This window comes from Choloepus didactylus, chromosome 8 (genome assembly GCF_015220235.1).
Source record: "Choloepus didactylus isolate mChoDid1 chromosome 8, mChoDid1.pri, whole genome shotgun sequence".
NCBI classification, from domain to species: domain Eukaryota; kingdom Metazoa; phylum Chordata; class Mammalia; order Pilosa; family Megalonychidae; genus Choloepus; species Choloepus didactylus.
The window spans coordinates 96044219-96068019 of NC_051314.1; the positions used below are offsets into that span (position 1 = coordinate 96044219).

General features: G+C 34.1%; 1 protein-coding gene across 4 annotated transcripts in view; it reads right to left on the reverse strand.

Annotated features, from left to right (window-relative positions):
* The window catches only part of CNTN1 (contactin 1), a 391770-nt gene that overhangs the window by 85783 nt on the left and 282186 nt on the right, over positions 1-23801 (reverse strand). For 3 of the 4 annotated variants that reach the window (XM_037847170.1, XM_037847168.1, XM_037847169.1), the window contains one exon: positions 7428-7586. In XM_037847170.1, coding sequence (XP_037703098.1) covers positions 7428-7586 — 159 coding nt within the window. Of the gene's footprint in view, positions 1-7427; positions 7587-11475; positions 16929-23801 lie in introns of those variants that run through there. The other variant, XM_037847171.1, reaches the window with a different exon arrangement.

Sequence of the window (23801 nt, forward strand, 5' to 3'; positions counted from 1 at the left end):
TGGAAAAATGGATGCACAGCTGTGTGATGGTACTGTGAGCAATTGATTGTGTATTTTGGATGATTGTATGGTGTGTGAACAATCTCAGTAAAATTGAATTAAAAAAAAAAAACTTATCACAAAGCCACAGTAATCAAAAGAGCATGGTACTCACACAAGGACAGATATATAGACCAGTGGAATTGAATTGAGAGCTCAAAAAGCAATTTATGGCAGACTATTTTTTTTTGACAAGGGAACAAAGACCATTCAATTGGGAAAGAATAGACTTTTCAACAAATGATGTTGGGAAAATTTGATCTCCATTTGTAAAATAGGAAGAAGGACCCCAACCTCACACCTTATACAAAAATCAACTCAAAATGGATCAAAGATATAAATATAAAAGCCAAAACTATTAAAGTCCTAGAAGAAAACATAGGGAGGCATTTTCAGGACCTTGTGTACAAAATGGTTTCTTAGACTTTACACCCAAAGCACAAGCAACAACAGGAAAAAATATATACAAATGGGATCTCACCAAAATTTAAAAACTTTTGGGCCTCAAAGGACATTATCATGAAAGTAAAACCACAACCTACACAATGGGAGAAAATATTTGGGAACCACATATCTGATATTATCCAGAAGATATAAAGAAATCCTTCAACTTAGCAAAAAAAGACAAACAACCCAAATTAAAAAAAAAAAGGGCAAAAGACTTGAACAGACATTTATCCAAAGAAAATATACAAGGCCAGAAAGCACATGAAAAGATGCTCAACATCATTAGTCATCAAGGAAATGCAAATCAAAACCACAATGAGATACCATTTCACACCCATTAGAATTAAAACATGGAACACTGCAAGTGTTGGAGAGGATGCGGAGAAACAGTAGCACTCATTCATTGCTGGTGGCAATGTATAATAGTGTAGCAGCTGTGGAAGAAAGTTTGGCAGTTCTTCAGAAAGCTTAATTATGGAACTACCATATGACCTGGCAATCCCTCTAGTAGGTATATATCTCAAAGAATTGAAAGCTAGAAATTCTAGCCAGAGCAATTTGGCAAGACAAAGAAATAAAAGGAACCAAATTGGAAAGGAAGAAGCAAAACTCATTATTTGCAGATGATATTATCTTATACTTGGAAAACCCTGAAAAATCAATGATACACCTACTTGACCTAATAAACAAATTCAGCAAAGTGGTGGAATATAAGATTAATGCACATAAGTCAGTAATGTTCCTATACAATAGAAATGACATAACTGAAGATACACTCAAGAAAAGATTCCATTCTCAATAGCAACTAAAAAAATTAAGTACTTAGGAATAAACTTAGCCAAGGATGTAGAAGACCTCTACACAGAAAATTACATAACTCTACTAAAAGAAATAAAAGGGGACCAAAAGAGATGGAGAGAGATTCTGTATTCATGGATAGGAAGGCTAAACGTCATTAAGATGACAATCCTACCCAAACTGATCTACAGATTCAGTGTAATTCCCAACAAAATTCCAACAATCTACTTTGCAGACTTGGAAAAGCTAGTCATCAAATTTAGTTGGAAGAGAAAGATGCCTTGAATTGCTAAAAATATTCTAAAAAAAGAAAAACAAAGTGGGAAGACTTACACTGCCTGACTTTGAAGCCTACTATAAAGCTACAGTAGTCAAAACAGCATAGTATTGGCACAAAGAGACATATTGATCAATGGAATTGAATTAAGAATTCAGAAATAGACCCCCAGATCTATGGCCAACTGATTTTTGATAAGGCCCCCAAATCCATTGAACTGGGACATAACAGCTTCTTCAACAAATGGGGCTGGGAGAACTGGATATCTATATCCAAAAAATGAAAGAAGACCCCTACCTCACACCCTATACAAAAATTAACTCAACATGGATCAGAGATCTCAATATAAGAAGATCTTCAAAGGAATTTGTCAAAAAGGTAAAGAGGCAGCCACTCAAAGGGAGAAAATATTTGGAAACCATGTATCTGATAAGAGTCTGATATCTTGTATATATAAAAAAATCTTACAACTCAATGACAATAGCACAAACAGCCCAATTATAAAATGGGCAAAAGATATGAAAAGGCATTTCTCTGAAGAGTAAATATAAATGGATAAAAAACACATGAAAAATGTTCATCTTCTCTAGCTATTAGGGAGATGCAAATCAAGTCCACAATGAGGTATCATCTTACACCAATAAGAATGGCTGCCATTAAATAAACAGGAAATTGCAAATGATGGAGAGGATGTGGAGAAATTGAAACTCTTATTCATTGCTGGTGGGATTTTATAACAGTTCAGCCACTCTGGAATACAGTTTGGTGGTTCCTCAGAAAACTAGATATCAATTTACCCTATGAGCCAGTGATTTCACTTCTCGGTATTTACCCAGAGGATCTGAAAGCAGTGACAAGAACAGATATTTGTATACTGATGTTCATAGCGACATTGTTCACAATTGCCAAGAGATGGAAACAACCTAGATGCCCTTCATCAGATGAGTGGATAAACAAACTGTGGTATATACACATGACGGAATACTATGCAGCAGTAAGAAGGAACAAGGTTATGAAACATGACAACATGGATGAATCTTGAAGACATAATGCTGAGTGAAATAAGCCAGATACAAAAGGAGAGATATTGTATGTTACCACTAATGTGAACGCTGTGAAAAATGTGAAATAAGTGTCTTCTATTGTAGAATATAGGGGGCCTAGAGATAGATAGCTAGGGAAGGGTGAACGATAAACTAATAAGAACAGAAAAGATATTAAGGGTGCTCTTGATATGAGAATGCTCAGATATGACTATGGTTCATTAATTTTCTTTTGGTATGGTAGAAGTATATTGAAAAGAATGAAGTTATTTCAGGATATTTGTTTTTCCCATCACTTTGCTTTCTTTTGTTTGGAAATATTTTCTTATTTGATAAACAAATTTTTAAAATAAAGAATTGAAAGCAAGGACTTGAACAGATATTTGCACACCAATGTCCACAGTGGCATTATTCACAATTGCCAAAAGACGGAAGAAATCCAAGTGGCTATCAACCGAAAAATTGATAAACAAAATGTGATATATACATGCAATGGAATATCATTCAGCTGTAAAAAGAAATTATGTCCTGATACATGTGACAACACGGATGAACCTTCTAGATACGAGGTTGAGGGAAATAAGTCAGACACAAAGGACAAATATTGTATGATCTCATTGATTTGAAATAATTAGAATAATCAAACTCATAGTGTCAGAATCTAGACTAAAGGTTCCTGGGGGACAGTGTGGGTACAGGGAATGGGAATTTGGCGCTTGATATGTACAGGGTTTCTACTTGGAATGATGTAACTCTGGGTGATGAATGGTGGTGATGGTGACACAGCGTTGTGAATGTGATTAATAGCACTGAAGTATATGTCTGAATGTGATTAGAAAAGGAAATGCTAGAATGTATTTATGGTAGCAGAATAAAAATGTAAAAAAAATACATGGAAGTACATTACACAAACAGTGAACACTAAGTTAAAACATGGACTATGGTTAATAGCAATTATAAAAATGTGCCATCATCAATTTTAACAAATGTTGCACAGTGATGCAGGATGATAACAATAGCCTACATTTTATGTATGTTTGTTATGGAAACCCACAACTTCACTAATGAAGAAAAAAAAGGCAAAAAGTTTTTAAACATACATCTACTTATCATCCAGAAATTCCACTCCTAGCTATTTACCCAAGAGAATCAAATGCATTTGGTTTGCAAAAATCTTTGTACAAAAATGATCATATCAACTATATTCACAATAATACCAAACTAGAAATAAGTCAAATATCTATTAATGGTGAATTCTATAAACAAAATGTGGTATATTTGTACAATGAACTATTACTCAGGAATAAAGAGGAGCAAAATACTGATATATGCTTCAACATGGATGAATCTCAAAAACATTATGCTAAGTGAAAGAAGCAGACACACAGAGTATATAATGCCTGATTCTATTTATTTTCAGTTCCAGACAGGCCAGTCTAATCTTTGGTGATAAAATCATAACATTGGTTAACCAATGATTGCTTCTGGGAAGCGTGGTGATGGAAGGTATTGACTGGAAGGAGCAAGAGGGAACTTTCTGTGGTAATGGAAATGTTCTGTATCTTGATATGTGTTTGCATTCATGAGAGTATGCATTTATCAAACTTGTCAAACTGTGTACCTAAGCTCTGTGCATTTCACTGTATACAAATTTTACCTATAGTAAAGACTAAAGTAAAAAATGGTCCCTTTATATATTCCAGTATCTTTTACTTGCAGTCTCATGCAGATGTTTTATTTAGAATTCTGTGCTAGAGAAATTTTTGCTTCCAGTATATGGACTCCTTTCTTTATTCTGAAGATGAGAGAGTTATGTAAATGACTATGTCTCCTTTTTCTCGCTGGGAGTCAGGAAGCACAGATTTAAAACTGAAACTCAATAATAGTAACTTCTATGATTTGGAATTATGATGCACATATTTGTTTTCTGCCTTTTATATTTTGTTTTGCTTTTCTTTAGAATTGATTTTTCAAAATTTAAGTATAGATATACTTGCTGTAGAAAATATGTTAAATATAGAAAACTATAAATAAATAAAATATATGTGCATTCCTATCACCCAGAAATGATTATTGGTTTCTTAACTTCTAAATTTTAATGAAGATACAAATTTCATTTTAAATACATATTTAAACATTATATAACTATATTAAGGTACAGGTAAAAAAAACACATGTCAGATCATAGTAGAAATGGGGTTATATCATACTTTTTTTTTTTACTGAAGATTATATCAAAGAACATTATTCTCAAGCTACCACATATTCTAAAATAGCAAAGATATTCAGCACCCTTTGCAAGAACATTCTGCCTCATCAAATTCAATTTAACCTTTGCCTAATTTTTGGACTTTATACTTCCAAAAATAATATAGCTACTGAAATTTCCCCTTTCATTATACTCCCCTTTCAAAATTATCAAAAGAAAAAGGTTCTTCTCTGGAAATTCTAATCCAAATTATTTTTTTAATCAAAAGAAACATCACTGAAAACTCCAAAATTCGTAAAATTATTATTTCATGGCATTTATATCAAAAGTCTTAATAAATCTTTTAAAGGAGCAAAGCTCTGAAAGAGATTGAGCCAAGATTTTCTGTAATAGAAAATGAAATATGCATAGTAGCAGTAGTGGGTGCTGGTTTTGTTCACTCCATATTTATTAAGCAGCCACCATTTGCCAGGTCTGTGTTAAGCACGTTGACAACATTTTTCAGTTAACTCTAACAATGGCCCTGTGAGGCAGGTATTATTTTCCCTATTTTACACATGGTTCAGGGATGCTAAGTCCATGCCCCAAGTGTACAAGTAGAAAATGATAGAGCCTGAATTAAATAAGGCTTCAAGTACATGGCTCTTCCCATTTTGCTACAAAAGCAGACATTATGATTCCTTTCATTGTGAAGCTAGTATGAATATATTGCTTTCTCTAAAGCCATTTGCCGCCCTAACTAAAAGTCTATCAACCCCTAACTAATATGAATTTGCATCAGCATTAGCATATAAAAAGGAATTAAGGCTTCGTTATTAGGCAGAAAAGATCTACATTTTGGGATACCATGTACCTCAAATTTAGTGCTTCAATTTTAAACGGTATCACCTAGAACTCCAGATTTTGTTTTTATGCACTGATTAATTACTTTAATAAAGGACAGGAAATATTTACATTTTGAAAGGCTGAAACTTTTCTTGTCATCTTGACTACAGAATTTTGATGTCTAACATGATTGAACTAAGATAATTGGAAAAACAGATATAGCCAATAAGCTACAGAGAATCTTAGTTTTTAAATATTGCACTCTCATCTTACTTGGCAAAAAGCCTCCAAAGCACTAACTGGCAATTGCCCATTGTTTTATAAAATTGATAGAGTAAATAGTATGACAATGTGTACAAAGATATTACAGGAACTCATTAAGAAAAATATTAATAAAATATAGGAGGCACGGAAGATTGTTTTCAAAACAGATGGCATCAATTTGATATTTTTATTAGACTATAGTTTTTTTACACAAATCTTAGCATTTCTGGAAGCCTTATTAGTTACCAATAGAGTATGAAAAATGTGGTGAGGAAACTTAAAATGGATGTTATTTCACTTTAATTTTTAAATTTAATATAATAGCTTAATCAACAACACAAGTAATGAATTCTGAATGCATGAGACATGAGGAACATGAGCAAATTTTGCAGTTTTGGGTATGGCTAATAAGGATTAATTTGCCTTAACACTCATATCTCTCTCCTTTGACTAGCTGTTAAAACAGTGATTGAGTATTGAAATAAAAACATTTTTGCATGTATTAACATCATTTATAAAATAAATAGTACACATAAAAAGTAATTGGTTCCTAAAATAAATCAGTTCCTTTCAAAAAAATCTATTTTATCACAAATACTCATACTTTGAATTTATAGTAAATCATGGTACAAGATAATATTTTTTAAGAGTTTGGTTGTTTGAGATTTACAAATGAAAATGTAATATGCAGTACAACTTATGTCCATTAAAAGACTTTTCTTTCAATTTGCTTTTACCAGGAATATTTGCTTTATTTTATTACCTTCAAACAGATCTACTTTCTCTTCATTCAGTTATTATTTCTTGCCCACTAACATCATCTTTTGTCTGGAAGACTGCAATGATTTCTCACTCGCCCTGGTCACCCCAGAAGCCAGTGTCATACTTTTAAAACAGAATCAGATCACATCAGACCTCAGCTCCAAACCCTGCAACAGCCTTTCTTTTAGAGGAAAGCCCGAGTCTAAATGTTTACGGGCCAAACACAATTCTCTACCCTCTCTGACCTCATCTCCACACTAGCCTGGCACCGTTCTTAGGTCAAATTCAGGCTCAGTCTCTTTTACAGTCTTGGCACTCGCTGCCTTGCTCCCTCACATCCTTCTAGTCTTTGCTGACATGCCAGCTTCCCAATGAGGCGTTCTCTGAGCACTCTATTTAAAACACAATTCCTACCCCATCCCTCTTCTATTTTTATCTTTAGCATTAATTACCAGGTGATTTACTATATACTTACTATATATTTTATTATTTGTTTATTGGCATGCTCTCCTATTTATTATAAGAGAAATAGATTGAGATATAAAAAAAATCTTTAAAAATCTGCTTTTGAAGAAATTCTAACCTGGTGAGATAATCCTTAGAAAGTAAAGCATCCAAAGTACCAGAAGACAGAAAAAAAGGTTTCAAGAAAGAAAGCATTTCAGAATAAATGCTGAAACTCTAAAAAATTCCAGGCTTCTGTTTTTGAGAAAAGAATTCATTTTGAAAATATGTACAGATTAATCAGACAAGTAAGACTCACCTGTCTTTGCATCTTTCCAGTCATCTGAAAGGATAGTCTTGGTCTGGATATTGTATTTAGATATAGGACTATGATTGTCTGAACCGCGGCTCCAAGTAAGTGCCACAGAAGTGGCTCTAATGTCTTCTATTCTGAGACCACCTGGAGGGCCTGGAGGGCCTGAAATGAAAATTTAAGTAATGGATCAAGGAATTTCCCAATTAGCAAATTAAGCACACCTTGGAATACAAAATATTCCCCTTGCAGTTAATCTAAGGAAGATTTACAAAATTTAATGTGTTGCCACATTCCCTTTAAATATAAACTATAAGAAGTGATAATATTACCAATCATTATGGTTTTCCCCGAATGTTTACATGATGCCTCTTTTTAAGGAAGGAGATAAATTTTAAAATGCCATTATTATCAGGGAACATATGAAAATCTTTGACCTATAAAATGCAATTGGCATCACTGTGGCCTAATACAAATTCTAGCATAGTGAGATTTCATGAATTCTTGCTGAATGCATGAATCAGAGACAGTCACAAATCAGTCCATATATGAGAAAAATTAGTCAAATGTTTCATTCTGCTTCCCCAAAATAGTACAAATAAATATTTTTTATAATTCTAAATGTCATGGGTAATTTATATTGATTGGTGTGCAAATTCCTGGGCATGATCTTACATTCATTTTGGGTAATAACTTCATATTTGTTACAGGCATAAGTAATATTAAAAGAAATGTTTCAACTTATATGAAATGTAGAAAATAATTGCCAACTCAAAGGTATTCCATAAATGCTCTGAAAGCATCAAATTACACATGAAAGACTGTTAGGAATTATTACTGAATTATTACTGAAGAATTACTGAAGAAACTACCACAATGTTAAAATAGGTTTTCACAGATGCTTAACAAATAATACCAATACTATTAATTCATCCACTAAACTGATATCATTGTGCTGGGCAGGAGAGATGAAAAAATAAATGAGACACAACTTTTGAGCTTTAAATAGCTCTTTGTCCCAAAGAGGATCATATGAACCAGGAAACAAATATATACAACAGAAAGTAGTAAATGCCATGATGATGGTATACAAGATATTTTACTTTTCATTATAATTTCTTAAGTCTGTTTTTAAAAATGAATTTAAAAAGTCCTTTAAGTGGTAAAGTGACATCTGTGGCTTACAATACTAACGAAGTTTCTCAGTTAAAAGACAGCTCCCAGGACAGACATTTTAGAAAATGCCATCACTAGTTTTCTTTGAAACCAGAAAGGAATCCATCCTCATATTGAAGTATGCATATTGAATATAATAATTAATTTAAAAAATCAGTAAATTGGCATCTAATCCTTGCCAATTTCCTTACAGTTGGTACCAAGGAGGAAAAGGTGTGTATCGATCAAAACAAATATATCACCACTAACAGTAAAAATAACACAAGACATACCCTGTTGATGGTGTAAATTTTATTCTTTGGAACTATAACATTAATATAATAAAGGTAAATGAACTTTTATAAATTTATTATCTATAAGATTAAGTTATACTTCCTGATGTTAACTTCACAGTAAGAACAATATACCTAAAATAAATGAAAGTAGACACGTACAATGATGACAATACATTCCATATTCAGAACGAACACATTACATTTCTCATGTCTAAAAACCACATTGAAATATATTCACATTCTTGATCAAAACTGAGAAATTCATTACTTAATATATATCATCATCCCAAGTCAATTACTGAGTGGAATATTTCAGTGTATTAAAATTAAAAATTTGAGGTGTAAACAAAATAAATAATTTAAAGAAAGAAAGAGAAATTGCTATAATGCCTGAATTCAGAAACTTTTTCTGAGAATAAGGGTACGGATTTCTGAAAATGGTAAAGGGAATTTATTGATGAAATTGCTTTACATTAGTTTGTAACAGAGTGCAAATCATTTCTCTGATGCTTTCCCTGAAGTTCTTGGAGTGTCAAATGAATAATATTTCACAAAGTTCAGATTAGAGCCACATATTACTAGTGTATTTGTTGGGACACTGTACACATAGTAATTGAACTCAGTCATACATTCACTGAAGAGCAATATGTTAAGCAAAGTACTGTACTTACATCTGTCCCTTTCTGTTCACTGATACATGTCTGGCCTATAGTGGACTCTTAATAAATAGTTGGTGGATTTAGAAATGAAATTATCACAATTGATCTTCACAAAGTTCTATGAACATAATAGTCATCCACAATTCAATCTCTTTTTTCCCAGCTTGCCTTGAAATACTATATAATCAAAAGGAGGTAAAATTCAGAGACCAAATGGAAAGGGGTTGGCTGATGTCCCCAAAATCCTGGTGTGGCACCGTTACTTGGCAATGGTTCAACTGATGTGAAGAAAATTTTTTCCATCCAGTAATTGACTACAAACATTTCCCACACAACACTTGAGAGAAAAGCATACTATTAAAAAACATGGGCACTCCCACTTCTTGGTATATACCCCCCAAAATTGAAAGCAAGGACTTGAACATACATTTGTAGATCAATGTTTATAGCAGCACTATTCACAGCAGCCAAAAAGTGGAAGCAACCCAAGTGTTCATCAACAGATGAATGGATATAAACAAAAAGTGGTATACACACACAACGGAATACTATTCATCAGTAAAAAAGGAATGAAGTTCTGATACATGCTACAACATGAATGAATCTTGACGATATCATGTTGAGTGAAATAAGGTATATGCAAAAAGACAAATATGATCTCAAAAATATGAAATCACTAGAATAATCAAATTTCATAGCCAGTAGACTACAGGTACCAGAGGCCAGGGATTGGGGGTAAGGTTGGAGAAAGTTAATACTCAGTGGGCACTGAGTTTCTTTTTGGGGTGATGAAGAAGGTGGGGTAATGGCAGCACAATATTGGAATGTAATTAATATTAATGAATTGCACACTTGAAAGTGGTAAAAATAGGAAATTTTGTATTTTTTATATATATTACTACAATAAAAAGTTAAAAAAGAAAGCATGGATAGAGTTAAAATAGGATTGGCTTTAATTTTGGGCTCTGGAGTGCTGTTATTTTTCCTTGGGCAAGTTTCTTAAATTTTCTAAGCTCTGGTTTCCTCATCTGTGAAACAGGAATAATAAAAATTGACCATGTAGGATTGTTGTGAGGATTGAAATACCATCTGTAAAGAATGTAGTAACTAGATCTGACTCATGGAAAACTCAGGAAACCTTAACTTTCATTAACATTACCATCCTTTTTCCTATAAGAGCTTTCTAGGAGATCTGAATTACATGGCAGTAGCAATTATTAGTACTTGTTAATAACTGGCGGAGATCCATTGATCAGTTTGTTCACTTACCACTCATTGTCACTTAAAAGAAAGTGGGGACCTCAGATAACGAAGGTGAGGAGAAGCTGGAAATGTGAGGGTACTTTAGTGTGTAGCAAGCAATTTGTATTTAGCAAAAATAAATGAGTGGTACCAAAGAGACAAACCCGGATAACCTGGCAGTTTAACGTAAGGCCAGCCTGGAGACGGGTTAGCTCCTCAGAAGGAAGGTTTTAATGACCCAGTAAGCAATGCAGGCTGATGTTACTGGCTCAGTTTATCAACTCAGAATGGACAGAAACGGGTTGTGGTTGAAAATAGAATAAAGCAGCTATTTGTTCCTCAGCACAAAGGAAGGCACTTCAGAACTGTCCACCCTACTGATACTTTTGTCAATGAAAAAAAAGTAATACATAATTCTGATGTTAAGAGGTTTTTTGTTGTTTGTTTTTTTTTTTTTGGCTCTCATCACTGTGCAATCAGTCTCAAGGAATCTTTAAGAAAGAGTTGAAAAGAAGGAAAATGTAAGCAAATTGACTGTTAGGTGCAGCTTACTTCATTAATACTCTATTGATTTCTCTTTCCATTTTTGTTAGGTGGTCCTCAGGCAGGTGGTTAATCATTCCAGCGAACACTATTTATGCTAAATTGTAATGAAATAGAGAAATTGGTCAAATGGAAGGGACTTTTGGAATTTGACCTGCATTTTAAATACCTAGAAACATTAGATGACAAATTATTTGTCTTCCACTTTTTTCATTTCTTTTTTCTTTTTTTTTTTTTTTTAATCATTAAAGACCTGAGGGTGGGGGGAAAGATTGTAATGTTTCTTTGACCAGCCTTGGCAAAGCATTTTCAACAATTCTTTCCTCTACTGTTAAATATGTAGGGTGTTGGGAAGGGAAGAAAATGAGGAGGAAAAAAGAAAAGATATGAAGCCTGGGATTAAAATTACTTAAAATATGCATTTTGTTCTTGCTTTTATGAATATGATTTTATCCTTACCCCTCTCCCGTTATCACATGCCCTGGAGTTTGTGAAATGTTTTCAGTAAGTTCAAATATTGTGTCCAGAAGACTATGTTGAAATTTTTGTTTCCTGATTCTTCCAAATACTGAAAGAATGTTAATAAGAGTGGACATGCTTTTGTTAGGCATTTATGGTTGCCTAAATCCCTCTTTCTTCAAATAAACAGTAAAAATTTCAGTGTTGATTCTGTGCATGTTTTTGCCTTTCTTTGGGCCACCTTTCTGTATGTCTTCAGGTAGATGCTTCCACTACTGTTCTTCCATTTCTATTTGCATTACCTTGTCTTTTACGGTTCTTCTCTCTCACTAATTTTATTCTTTCTCTTCCGTTTTAAAATTTGCTTTAAACTCATTTTTTTTTTCATCTCAAGGCCTGACTTCTAAAATATTTATATCGATGCTTTAAAAATTTAACTCTTTTAAAAATAAATTCTGAAAACTATGTATTACTGGATAAACTTTCCCTGGGGAAACCAGAAAGAAGAAAAGAAGATTAACAGGAAAAAAAAACTGAAGCTAAAGATGATGCAAACTGCATTAGATGGGGAGAATTTCTCTGCCATTAAAGGGGTTCAAATAGAAATTGGAATATTTCATAAGGATGTTAAGACTAAATTCAGTATTTTGATAGCAATTGAATTAGCAATCTCTAAAACATTTTTTAACTCTTTGACTCCATGTTTCATTGAATAGATTCTCAAAAGTCATCTAGTACAAATAGTAAAGTGTGGAAAGGAGAATAACCCATTGTAAAACTAATAATGAAATGTAAAATAAACACTTGATGAGACTGAAATAGATGAGATTGAAATAGACTAAGCGGAGATCGAAGGCAAAATGAATAGTAATACATTTTTAAAATAATCTAAATGGAGCTCCTTATTTGAGCTACCTATTGAATTATCCATTTACTTAAAATAGGAGCTGAATAAAGGAAAATATAATTGATTGTTTCACCAAATTTTGGTGTTAATATTCCTTGACTTGTGCCATTTTAGTTTTTAGTAACTATCTCTATAGGTGAGTCAAATTGATTAGGCTCAGTGTACAAGTTGTTTGATTCCTTTTCCACACCCTGAGCAAAACGGTAAAATTAAAATCAGTGGAGTTGGACTGTTTCCACAGATATGTTGGGTAAAGTATCAGGATACCAGGTCAGAGGGCAGATTTTCCAGGATAGAGTAAATTGAGGTATTCTCCTAATATGTAACATTCTCCTCATATGTAGTTACATGCACACACACACAGTTGATCAGAAATGCCTAATTACTCTATATGAAAATTGTCTATAAAATTATTGTTAACTTTATGATATATTTTGTTTCAATTCATATTAAAATGACTAATGATTATGCCACATTCTAGACAATACTGAGTTCCCTTTGGGACTTTGTTGAACTCAAAACCCAGTTGAGTAGTAGTAATACAGAATCCTGACTTTATGCATTATGTTAAGCACTACTGATAAGGGACACACAAAATATTCACAACTTTAACAAGGAAGCCCAGAAATTCTTATATAATGCTTAATTTTATGCTGTTCAAATCCAGGCTTCCAAATGGGAGAAATCCCAAGACCATGAATGAGAGAACGCTATACTCTAATGTATAATTTCAGATGTCAGAACTTGTGGTAAAAATGATTAGGGTTCAGAGAAAAAGAAAAAAATGATTTATTTTTTAGCATAGTGCTCTTTAGAAAGATGAAATGAGGACAAAAGCTGAAGAATGACTTTTTAAAGCATTTTAAAGACTTGTAGAGTTATTATACAAAATAATGACCAACTTTTTTCAGTCCAAACTAGGATCAGAAGAGATTTAAGTATACAACTCCATGTTTTATTCTTCAATTGTTTGTTCTGAGCTAACAGTATATTCATAGCTATACTGTTGGCTTCTTGAAATTAAGTTTCATGTGTGTGAGTGCATGTGCATGCACGCATGTGTGTGTTCCCCATAAGGAATTTTGTCTGGAGCTCAACGTACATAGCCAATACATTGATTGCTACATGTAAGACAAGATGGATTCACTATGCGGCTTATTATTAACCATCCTTCTCTGAGATTGCTGATTGAGAATTCTCCATTATATCTCACCTGTGGGAGATAATGGTCTATCAAGGTACCTGTTAGGGTTATGATTCAACATGGTAGGTTTTCAAAGTCTGTCTATAAATAATTACTGAAGCTTGTTTCTGTCACTTTTTCCCTAATGAAGGTCTATGGAAATGGCCACAATGGTCTCCCTTCACATGTGCTCAATGCAGAGTCATATTTGCCACATCTTGACTCTCTTTCCCTAACTTTCCCTGAGTTCTCAATGTTTTTACTATTAAATCATTGACTATAGGCCGAGAATGGAACCATTTCAATATATAATGTAGATCACATACATTTTAAGGCTCACTTAACATCCATATATACATTTTACAAAAGATGCTGAAGTCTAGAAGGGTATTGCCAAAATCACAAGGCTATTCAGTGGCAGAGTGTAGAATCACAATAAGAGACTAGATTTTCTAGCATAACACACCACAAATGAGGAAAAGTCTGTTTGCAAATTGCTAGTTTCAGATCATACAGTCCATACGTGCTTTTCTGTGAAAGATCTTCAAAGAACTACCTGAATGCTGAGAAGTTCTCATTGTGGTTCTGTTGGATATTTCTGTATTATTCAATCAAGTTATGAACTCATAAAAAAGTAAAACATATATGACATAAAATTATCAGTGAATCAAAACAAGGCAATTTATACTGTATATAATAATAATAATATCATCATTTAATGAGTACTTTATATCTCAGTCACTAGTAAATCTTTTATAATTCTCACCAATAATCCTATGTGGGGCTGTTATTATTATTCCAAGGTTACACATGAGGAAAACACAGACATAAGGAAATTAAATAGAATGGCAAAGATCATAAAGCTGGAAAACGGTAAAGCTAGAATTTGAACCTAAGCAATTTATCTTGAGCCCAATTCTTTAAGCTAAAAACATTCAGTTAAAAACTGCATTAACAAATTCAAGACTGGTATTAACTGCTTTCTTCTGGAGCTCTTTCTTGTTGAGTAGGATATTAATTACTTGGACCCAAATGTGTATCTTAGGAAAAATGACAAAAATGTTTACATTGATCATAGTTTTCCAAATCTTTGGTCTGTTAATTCAGATAAGTGGGGATAAATATACCACCCATTTATAAATTCATATTCAGTGTCTCCTCAGTCTTTTTTGACTACCAAAAAGGCATGGGGGTGGGGGGCGGTAAACAACGACACAGAAGTATGAACCATATATGTGAGTTCCACTCAGTTCTCATTCATATATAAAGTAATTGGAAGGAAAAAGTAATAGTAGTACAATTATTTATTAATTGTCACTTTTCCCTTTAGAAATGTAGCAACATTCAGTGAAAAAGAGCTTGGACATTTGAGGAAGGATAGCAGAAAAAAAAAGTATTTTCTAAATACTCACATATTACATATAGGCCAACTATATTTCCTCAATCAATAATTGTGATTCATTTTCTGGCAAGTTAATGGGATAGCATATTTTAAATTGGTATGCTTCAGAATTAAACACGCCATATAACCCAGGCATCTCGAGTCAGAACGGCTCTTTGGACAGTAGCCCTAATGTGTTCTCTCCCTCTTAAACACTGACTGACTTCCTAAGCAACTGTAGTTGGACCTAAACCAAAAAACTATTGGACCTTTTGGGATTCGCCTCCACATAGCTCATGCATTTAACATAACAATATAAAGCTTGAGATTTCGGAAATGGTAGAAGCAGGAAAGAAATCCTGGGGCCATTCTCTTTTCTGCTGGTAATTCCCCAGTAAGTAACTGAAGACAAAATAACACACTATATGAAAATACCCTGTGGTTCACTGTTTAGCTTTTTACCAAAATAGCAAACTTTAATGAAAAGTTTAAAGATCTCAGGGAAACAAAAAACTTTTCAGAACAAAATATCCTCCCCTTTCAAGTAAAATAACTTCAAAATAGACATTGCTGAAAGAGAAAGAACAGCAATTATCTTAGGGAAGGTAGCTTCTTCTATAAGTCTTTAAAGTGTCATTAATAAGACCAGCCTATTCTTGCTCTGAAAATTAGTTGAAACAATGACTCTATTATAATAGTACAAAAAAATGCAAGTCAATGTTGTGTGATCTTGGTGATGTTTAAGCTATACTGAGATGAAAACGAATATTAACTATCTCTACCATATAATAGGAGTATGGTATTTTTTTAAACTGTACACTTCCATTTTAATCCCCCATTTCTGCCCAAGTCCTTCTGATAAAAACCTCTAGCTTCCTACAAAAGATAAGATCCAAGCAAGCTGATGGTAGGAGTTATTAAAACTAAATGTGCATGCTGGCAATGGCCTGGTTATCATCACTTAAATCTGGCTACTGAGATGACAATTTCCTCCACGTGCTATTTTCACATCCCAATCCCAGGAATTGTTCCAAAAACCCTATAGAGCCACGAGCAATCTTTAGTTGTTTACTGCTGCTTTTCATCTTTTCATGCCAAAGAATATGTATGGCACTAGGACACAAAAGACTGCCGTGGTGATGTTCCTCTTAGCTTATGTTCTAATTAAGATGACTCATTAGTGAATTTGAAAACAGCAAAGTCCATTACCTGCTTGGTTAAATCACACAGCCCGTTCATTGGCAATACTCCTGTATTAAAATTCACCAGCTCTTCATATTTTTTTTTCAGATAACGAATTAATTTCTGAGATATTTACTTCAGAGAAAAACAGGACATGAATACACAGAACTTTCACTTGACCATAACAAAACACATTGGGTTAGTTCACTAGGCATTTTTCAGGTATTAGTGAAGTTGTATAATTATACTTTTAAATATCTTTCTGCTCAAAGTATGTTTAGAAGTTTCAAAGGGGAAAATCCTCTAAGAACTAGGTTGGGGAAAAAAAACTGCAAAAGCTACAGGAATGAGTTAATTAGTAAAATCTAGTATAGTATGTTAAAAAAAAAAAGCTTTCACACAAATGGTGAGTGTCAACGATCACCAGGTTGGAGGCAGGCTTGCACAGACGGGGAGAAAGGGATCCAGCCTGTTTTTCTCTCCATCTTTTCTGTTTTCACCTGCAAGAGGAAAGATCAAGGCTGAAGGGAGAGTGTGGATGCCCAGTTAGGGCAGGAAGCCATGTACTTGGGGGAGTTGCCATGTTTCTTGTTGTGTAAACTGAAATAATGAACAAAGAAAAACTATCTTCTCCTAGATACTGAAGTTGAAGTCCAAAAGAGAGAAGACCAAAGAGACAAGCTTTGGCCCCATCACACTTCTCTCGTAAACAGTGACTAACTTCTATAAACAAGAGTTGTATCTGGACCTTCCCTCCTCAAAACCAAAACAAAAACAAAACTCCTGGACCCTTTGTAATTGCATTCCACATAGTACAAGTCTACCGACTAAAACATATGCATGTGACTGGAAGACTTCTTACTGAGAAAAAAAAAATACTGAGGATGAATTTAAGCAATAAATCTAAAAAGTTGGTCAGGAGTTGGGGCTGGATGTCATGGGGGTATGTATCTTCAGTAAGGTTATTTTTTATGATTATATATACAGAAATAGTGAATAAAGGGAGAGGAGGTAAAGGAAAAAGTTTTTATAAAAAGTTGCCATAGGCAATGTGTGAACTGTCATTATTATTATTCCTTCATAAATACGGAATCTGAAGTTCTTTAGAGTGATTAGCTGATTAGCCTAGGACCACAGGATATTAAGTAAGTAAAGTGGATTTCTAACCCATGGTTGCCTAAAGCTAAACACCATACCTTTTCCCTCATATCATGTAGATATTTTTAACAATTGTATGCATATTTTAATAAGGTATTTTATTATAGAAAGCCATATAATTAACAGGATGACCATCCACTTCTTTCACCTATCCACAACTAAGGATAGTCTGGTTATTAGACTTATGCCACTTTAAGCCACTGCTGTCCCCTAGTGATAGTCATTTAGACAGGAGAAATAGTGTGTAGGAAAATTTGCCTTTTCTGACTGCCTGCTGCAGTAAATGATTAAAAAAAAAAAGTCACAAAATTCATTCTTCACATTAAGCATATGAGATTTCTAAGACCTTTCAATTAGAACTGAAATTGCTAATTTTAGATAGATTCGTTTGGTTTTTTTTTCCTTTTGAGTGAAGTTTTGGTGTTTTTTTGATTACCAGAGTTTGCTTATTCAAAATCTGAGACTTTAAGTTTGGAGAGAGGGGGCTGTTGGACAACCACCTAAAGGGCTTTCTTAAACTCCTTCCTCAGTGGAGTCCCATCTTCTGCTTGAGCAGAAAAATCATGTAGTGGTCCTCCAAGGTGTTTAAACTCTGAACATCACAATGTTCTAACACATTCCTATCAGTAACACTTCCTTGTTTCTGGAGAAACTCTCAGGAATGTGTGGAAGATGTCAAGTTCTGGTTTTTGAGAGCAACTAAGACTGTAGGGAGCTCAGAAGTATGTTCTTCAATGTGACAAACCTCGACTATCCAGCGGCACTCACAACAGGGGACTTGACACTCTGGTGTGTCACAAGTAATTTGCTACTCATAATACAGAAGTTTGTGCATCATTTTTTTCTGAATGTAGAGTGGATACATGGTTATCTCCACAGTATGCTCACTCTCATTCACCTGCATCTCAATGCACTTTTAAGGAAAGGGCTTGGCACTCCAGGAATGCCCTGGGAAACATAACACAGACTGCAGCCTACCATCTCAACCCTTCAGAGTCCACAGAGAGTGATCATTACCGATGGCCAATATTTGGCAATAAGAAATTAAAATAGCGTTTTACTTTTTATAAAAAAGTTTTGGATTTATGTCAGAATCTGCTTTCACTTGAAAGAGTCTATTGTGCAATTAAACATCATTATAGAAAAGTGCTGTGGCAGAGAATAGATTGAGAATGACTCCCCGGATTCTAATTTAATGAAATGTCTTATATCAAATTTGGATAACAGAGGGGGTATTCTTCTGTTACACAAGTAGAGGTCTATAGTTAACTTCAGGGAGGAAGTGGAGGAGGAAACAAAGAAACAGCTGGACTAGTAAGATGCCTAGGGCTATTCTGCAGAGACAGATGTAAAACCCTTTTAGTATTTCTTTATCTTTGAATATGTTTCCTTTAAACTCACTAGTGATGTTGAGAGTTAGAGGAGCTATGAGTTAGTAAACCAGAAGGGCTTCCCCTCCTTTAACTTCTTAACTTGGCCCTCGGTTTAGAGGGTAAAAGCCTTTTTTCTGAATTTCCTCTATTCTCTCCAGGCTTAGGTGCAAACAGTTTTGTGACCTAATCCAATTTCCAGGGGCTTGGGTGGTGAGGACAGCAGTGGCAGGGAGCTGGGGGTGATGGGAAGCCAGTCTGAAAAAGCCACCTGCCAGGAAAGAATTGCACATTCCTGAGACTTGAAATGACAGATCCCACAAAAATTGTACATAACAAAATTGTTTTGCTTAAAAGTGATGTTACATCATTAGATATTTTCTTGGTTATTTTTTTTAGTCACAAAGCTATCTGTCTTTTGGTTAATAAATGAATTGAAAAGATTTTATGATGTTCTAATTTCAAACAGCCTAAAATTGTACTCTATTTTCTACTATAACTTGGCATTATCAATACGTCAGAATTTGGGGGGAGGAAAATCTAATTAATCTGATAAAGTAAAACATGCACTGATAGCAATACAAAGGTACAATACCAAGAAAAATGATACAGTCTCATTTCTATGTTTGGGGACGTTAAACATCACTGAGAAGTTGGCAAAGTAAGTTGATATAATGAATATCAGGCTGGGTTCTGGCTTCATAATGTGATAGATGAAGAACATTTTACAAGTCACAATCTTTTTGCTTTTTAACTCTTCCTTGGTTTATAAAATGGGATTAACAGCTCTTGCCCTACCACCTTGCAGGATTTTTGTAAGTGATGTGGTAAAATGTAAAATCTAAAACATCTGATATTTAAACATTTTGATTGAACTATTTTTAACTTTATGACTTATAAGCTTTAGAAAAAACCCACAATTCAACATTCAAATGAACTAATTTTAGGCCACAGGGTATATTGTAAAATCAGGTTTTAAAGCCATTTGCCTTAATTTATTTGCTATCTGTTTTTGCTATTATATTTATAACTGCATGAAGTTGACTATTGAAAAATATATTTTAAATTATTATAGTTTCCTCTTTGTTATTAGGCCAGCCACTAATACACAGTGAGCAAAAATAAATTACAAACTCTGTATCAGTGACTTCCTACAGAATAAACGTCTCTTACAAAAAAAGAAAGAGGCCTGTCTTAACTTTTACTGCATTGATCATTTTATCTCATTGAATATATCTGTATTAATATTGTGTTATATTATAGCAAGGAGCTGGGTGTTCCATCTGATGTCAGACTGCCTGGATTCAACTCTTGCTCTTCTATATAGGAGCTGCATGATCTTGGGCCAACAGGCTCTCTGGGACTCAATTTCCTCATGTGTAATATGAAGGTAATAATAGTACCCACTTCTTAAGATGGGCCTTAAAATACAACAAATCATTAATAAATGCCATATATCCTTATATGATATATAACATACAAATGACATGCAAAATATATTTATTATAATATACTTTATATTATATTTTATTACATGTCATGTATTTTACATTAAATTATATAATTACATATATTTATGTTTTATTTTATATTCATAATATAAATCTTTTATAGCATAAGTATTGGAGTTGCAAAAATGTAACATTTTGCCAACATAAGTTAAAATTATTATTAAAATATTATTAAAATATTTAATATATTATTAAATATAATTGCCATTCATACTCCTAAAGACTTTTGGATATCACTGATGATTGGTACTGCTCTACTATTACTCTTGATTTGACATAATTGGCATAATTGTCAGCCTAATTTAACGTAATTGTCTGGTCAATATTCCTGCTTCCTCTCCCAGAATCAAAGTTTTTAAAGGGAGCCATGGATATAGACTACCTATGTAGCAAAGATGAAATTCCACAATTTGCCAAAAGGTGACCAGCTTGAAATATAAAACCAAAGAGAGCCAAGAACAATTAATGACAGACAAGTGAGAGGAAAACCTGCAAGGCAGTTTCTCTCACTGTACTCTAGTGAGACAAATTAAAAAGCAATCTGAATTCACATCAGTGCATGGCATATAGTGTCCTCTATCAGTTTCTAACCCTCTTACATTTATAAGCTTTACATTTGTGGATTTGTAAAATGAAGTGTTAAACTAGGTAATTTTCAAGGGTCAGCTTAAAGCTTAAAATAGTGACTCATTCTCATTCTGAGTCACTATATATACACTTTGTTGATACACTTGAAAATTTCCTTGAATTGTTCCTTCCACAGAGAAACACAACTTCAAATCATTGATGCACCTTAAATATTCCAGCAGTAATTGAGAAGCTATTATTTTTACTAGAATAAAAAAAAATAGAACTACTAAATTCTGAGTTTGAAACAATGAAGCTATTTTCTAAATCCTGTATTTATTATAACCAGATATGCATTTCGACTCAACATTTCAGCTTTAGCCTGTAACCGTCATGGAGAACCAGCCCTTAATAGCTTTCATTTGACTTGAATTTGTTGATCCTCAGCGGAAAGAGGAATACTTAATTTCTGGGCAGGCTTTGCTATTAATAGATGTGTTGCTCTAGTTAAATGCTGAGTGGGGTCAGGACGCATCAGAATGGCGCCCAGTTAGTCATTGTTCCAGCCAGTGTGGGCAGCAGGGCCATTTTCCTGTCTCCCGGTCTGCAAGGGCTGATGAGATGGAATCTTTAGCCCTGTTTCTGTGGCAAGACGTCTTTGGCCAAAGTAAGTGGAAAACTGAGGCAATTATCCAAGTATCTGAGGTAAATGTGTGTTTTTCTGTCCCAAATACTTGAAAAACTACCTCAACTATGCTCTTTCACTTGACTAGGAGGAACTGGGCATATCTTTCTGCCTATATATCTCTTCTTTCCGGCTCTCTTCAGTGTGTGTGTGTGTGTGCTTTCCTGCCTGTCTGACTCGGTATGTGTGTTATATGAAACCTTTCCTTCTAGTCTTCCTAATTTCATGGAGATAAAGTAGATTAATTTAAAAGCTCTTTGGAATTAATTTAGCATGTTATGCCTTAAATGATATTCTGAATGTAAATCCACAAAGGCTTATTTATTAACTTGGAATATATAAATTCTTGAATACATCAGGAAAATTTATGCTGATACATCAGAAATCTGAAAGCTGATTTAACATCAACTTCCACAAATTTTTAACGTGAATGCAGATTCTCTGTCCTTTTGTTTTCACAAATATCCAAGGTCCCTGAATTGGCATGCAAATAGAATCCTAAATAATCCACGAGTTAGTAATTTAACATTTTTCTAATGAATTTTTTTTGGCTTTATCTTTTTCCACAGTGTTTTTAAAATTAAATTATATTTTATTAGTATATGCAAGATAATAGGAAGGGAAAGGGAAACGAGCAGAAACTAAAATCAATAACTTTTGCTACTTGGTAGCCTCAATTCTAGAACAGACGTGATAATCTTTTTGACATAGAGTTTTAGAAATTAATTATACATTTCATTTATTCATTCTCTCTGGAAGAAGCCTAGTACAATGAGAAAACCGAACTGGGGTACTAAGATGGTTATTTTGTCACTAGTAATTGGGTAATAAAGGGTAAGTCACTTAATCTTGGTGTCCAAGTTTGTAAAGTGAAGGGATAGGAATAGTCTAGATAACCTCCAGGACTGATTCTTGGTCCAAAATTTTATATTCAAGTTTAAATATAATTGCAGAGATTACATATAGTTACTGTGAAGAAATGGGAAGGCAAAAGAGATAATTAACATAATTGGCCAATAAGATCAGAACACTTTTTTTGTGTTTGCCAATTAGATCAGAACACTTTTATTAGAAAGCTTATTAGAAAGTTTATTATACTAGAACACTCTCATTTGCCAATAAGATCAGAACACTTTCATCTTAGACAAAGAAAATGGTTATCTATTCCTTATTTCTTAAAGAAGAGTGCTAATTTATCATTTTTTTTTTTTCTTTGACTGAGCTTTTTATCATGTCATTCTGATGAGTACCAAGTATAATTTGTAAGTCAACCCTTTACAATTTGTAAGGCAACCCTTCCACCTGGAGCCCAGAACCAGTTGGCAGATCCCAGATAGGAGAGGAACTAGGTGTTCCTCCTTAGCTCCCCCCTAGCCCCCCACTGCCCCTTTAACATGAGGCTTCCCCACGATAACCTAACCCCAGATACTGCTGCCCCACTGTCTTTCCCGACAGAGAAGGCATGTTCTTGCTGCATGTTGGCCTCCAGGGGCCTGTAGGGGCCATAATTGTATGGTCCAAAAGTGCACTCATGAAAGAGAATTTAGATTTGGCAAGCTGCACATATGTTCCCACAAGTGCATGTCCATCGAGCATGCCCCAAGTAACCTTGCCCTGACACTGGTGTCATACCTGTTGCAGCTCGTCACACTTGCACAGAGCAGAGCCCACAGCCCTGCTGTCAGCCCTGGCCACACTGGTCCCCCTCTCTACCCTTGGGCCCTTGGTTTGGGTCCAGGCCACAATCTCCCACCAATGACTGTGGCCAAGATTTTCCCCCATGTGACAGTGGCACCAAGCTGGCCTGAGGAGGTGCTGGACATTAAAAATAATTTTGCTTGGACAGTGGAAAGAGGTATGGCTGGGTATGAAATCTGCCAATGTAGAACAGCCAGGAGTAACAAATACTCAAGAACATGTTCTGTAGAAAAGACCATTAGCTACCCATTATGATAATATTAAATACAGCAATATTATCCAGACAAAAAAGTATATTGACAGCTTCTACTGGGTTATTTATTTGGCTGAGTTACCTTAACTTATCCAACAGAGGGTTTAAAAGTGGCTTAGTCATCAACCAAA